The sequence below is a fragment of the Bidens hawaiensis genome, unplaced genomic scaffold (genome assembly GCF_021521415.1).
Source record: "Bidens hawaiensis isolate Kalapana, Puna unplaced genomic scaffold, B.hawaiensis_p1.1 tig00048435_1, whole genome shotgun sequence".
Lineage (NCBI taxonomy): Eukaryota > Viridiplantae > Streptophyta > Magnoliopsida > Asterales > Asteraceae > Bidens > Bidens hawaiensis.
The window spans coordinates 1-1,983 of record NW_027498684.1 but is presented as its reverse complement, the minus strand read 5'-3'; the positions used below and the strand labels follow the sequence as shown (position 1 = coordinate 1,983).

The window sequence follows — 1,983 nt, the reverse complement described above, 5'->3', positions numbered from 1 at the left end:
TCGATTATCCCTTCAAATCATAACCATTTTCAGTAAGTTTAGCTTTGTTGGATTCGTTTTTACCATACAAACACAGATCTATCATTTCTATACTAATCCAAGCCTAAACGAACAAGTTCTCGATATAAACGTACCGTAAATGAGTCGAACTACGAACACGAGCTGGTCTTGTTGCTTTGGTTCGTCACGACGATCTAGCACCAACAAGCTCGGGTCCTCGCCTTTGGATCTTGGTTCGGGTTGTGTGTGTTTTGGGTGTGTGTAGAGATTAGGATGGATAAATGGATGGAATGGAAAGGATTGGGGTTTAAGGGGGTATTTATACTCCCTCAAGCCCATGGACCGAAGGCCCATATTTCCTTTTGGTCCATATCCAATCCCATCTAATTATCCTACTAAGTCTTCATATTATGCTATTATTATTATCGTTCCACTAACTCGCTTATTTCACCCGACAAAATAATATATTAGATATTACTTTAGAATTTTTGGGATGTTACAGAAATGTTTTGAAGATATTCGAACAGTAGATGGTTTTGTTTGTGATTCTTTTATAGATGCATGTTATAGAAGAGGGCTTTTAGACAATGATAAGGAGTACATAGAAGCAATTGAGGAAGCAAGCCATACCGCAAACGGATATTATCTAAGAAATATGTTTGAAACAATGCTTATAACATCCTCCTTATCAAGACCTGATTACGTTTGGGATAATACATGGCATTTCTTAGTCGACGGGATTCTTTATGATCAACAAAAGAAACACAAGAATCCAGGTTAGTTTTGTTATATGTGTGAACATGTCTTTTTGTAGTTTAGTTTAAGGTAGATTTTTTTTTTTCAGGTTTGTCTCTTAGTGACGAGCAACTGAAGAACTTGGCATTACTTCATATTGAAGAGTTTTTGGTATCAAACAATTCATCTCTACGTAGGTTTTGACACATGCCGTTTCCAGATCAGGAATCTGTGTCTACGTCAATGAATCCTCTTATGATGAAAGAATTATCTTATGATAAGTATTCTTTGTCAAATGATTTTAAGCTTTTGTACACATCTCTAACTGATGAACAAAAAAGCGTTTACAACGAAATATTCAACTCCGTGAAATGTAAAAAAGGTGGTGTTTTTTTCGTGTATGGTTACGGCGGTACTGGCAAAACATACTTATGGAAAACTTTATCGGCCTCAATTCGGTCTAAGGGAGAAATTGTTCTTAATGTTGCTTCAAGTGGAATAGCATCTTTATTATTAGAAGGCGGTAAAACGGCTCATTCAAGATTCCTTATTCCAATTAATCTTACCGAGGACTCCCAATGTCAGGTAACTATTATAAATTTCATTAAGTCTTGATTATTTCACATTTAAATTTATGTTTTTTAATTATTTTATTGAATATAATGTTTACAAATTCAACATTTTCAGGTTAAGAGAAATACAGATGTTTCTGACTTATTGAAGAAAACGTCATTAATAATTTGGGATGAAGCTCCCATGATTCATAAACATGCATTTGAAGCGTTGGACAGAACCCTAAAAGATGTTATGAACGTTGACTTGGGCAACACTTCTGGATCATTGTTTGGAGGTAAGGTAGTTGTTCTTGGTGGTGATTTCAGACAGATTTTACCTGTTGTACAGAATGGAACAAGAAATGATTGTGTAAACGCCACAATTAGTTCTTCTTACATATGGTCAAATTGTAAGGTTTTGAAACTAACTAAGAACATGAGGTTGACTGTTGGTTCTCAAATGTCAAATACTTTAGAGATTAAACAATTCGCTGATTGGTTGTTGGATATTGGTGAAGGTAATCTTGGTGGTCCTAATGATGGTGAAGCAAGTATATCAATTCCAGAGGATCTTCTAATAAAAGTTTCCCTTGATCCTATGTTTGATTTAATAGACTTTGTTTATCCTTCTATGTTAGATAGGTTTAATGATCTTACTTACTTTCAAGAATGGGCGTTGCTTGCTCCCTAAAAT

The 1,983-nt window shown here is 34.9% G+C and overlaps 1 protein-coding gene across 1 annotated transcript; it reads left to right on the top strand.

Annotated features, from left to right (window-relative positions):
• The first annotated feature begins 667 nt into the window (after nt 1-667).
• LOC143597534 (uncharacterized) lies at nt 668-1,980 on the top strand. The gene is made up of 4 exons (XM_077076017.1): nt 668-776; nt 845-906; nt 1,042-1,320; nt 1,423-1,980. The coding sequence occupies exons 1-4, from the start codon at nt 668-670 to the stop codon at nt 1,978-1,980; spliced, it is 1,008 nt and encodes a 335-aa protein (XP_076932132.1).
• The last annotated feature ends 3 nt before the right edge of the window (nt 1,981-1,983 follow it).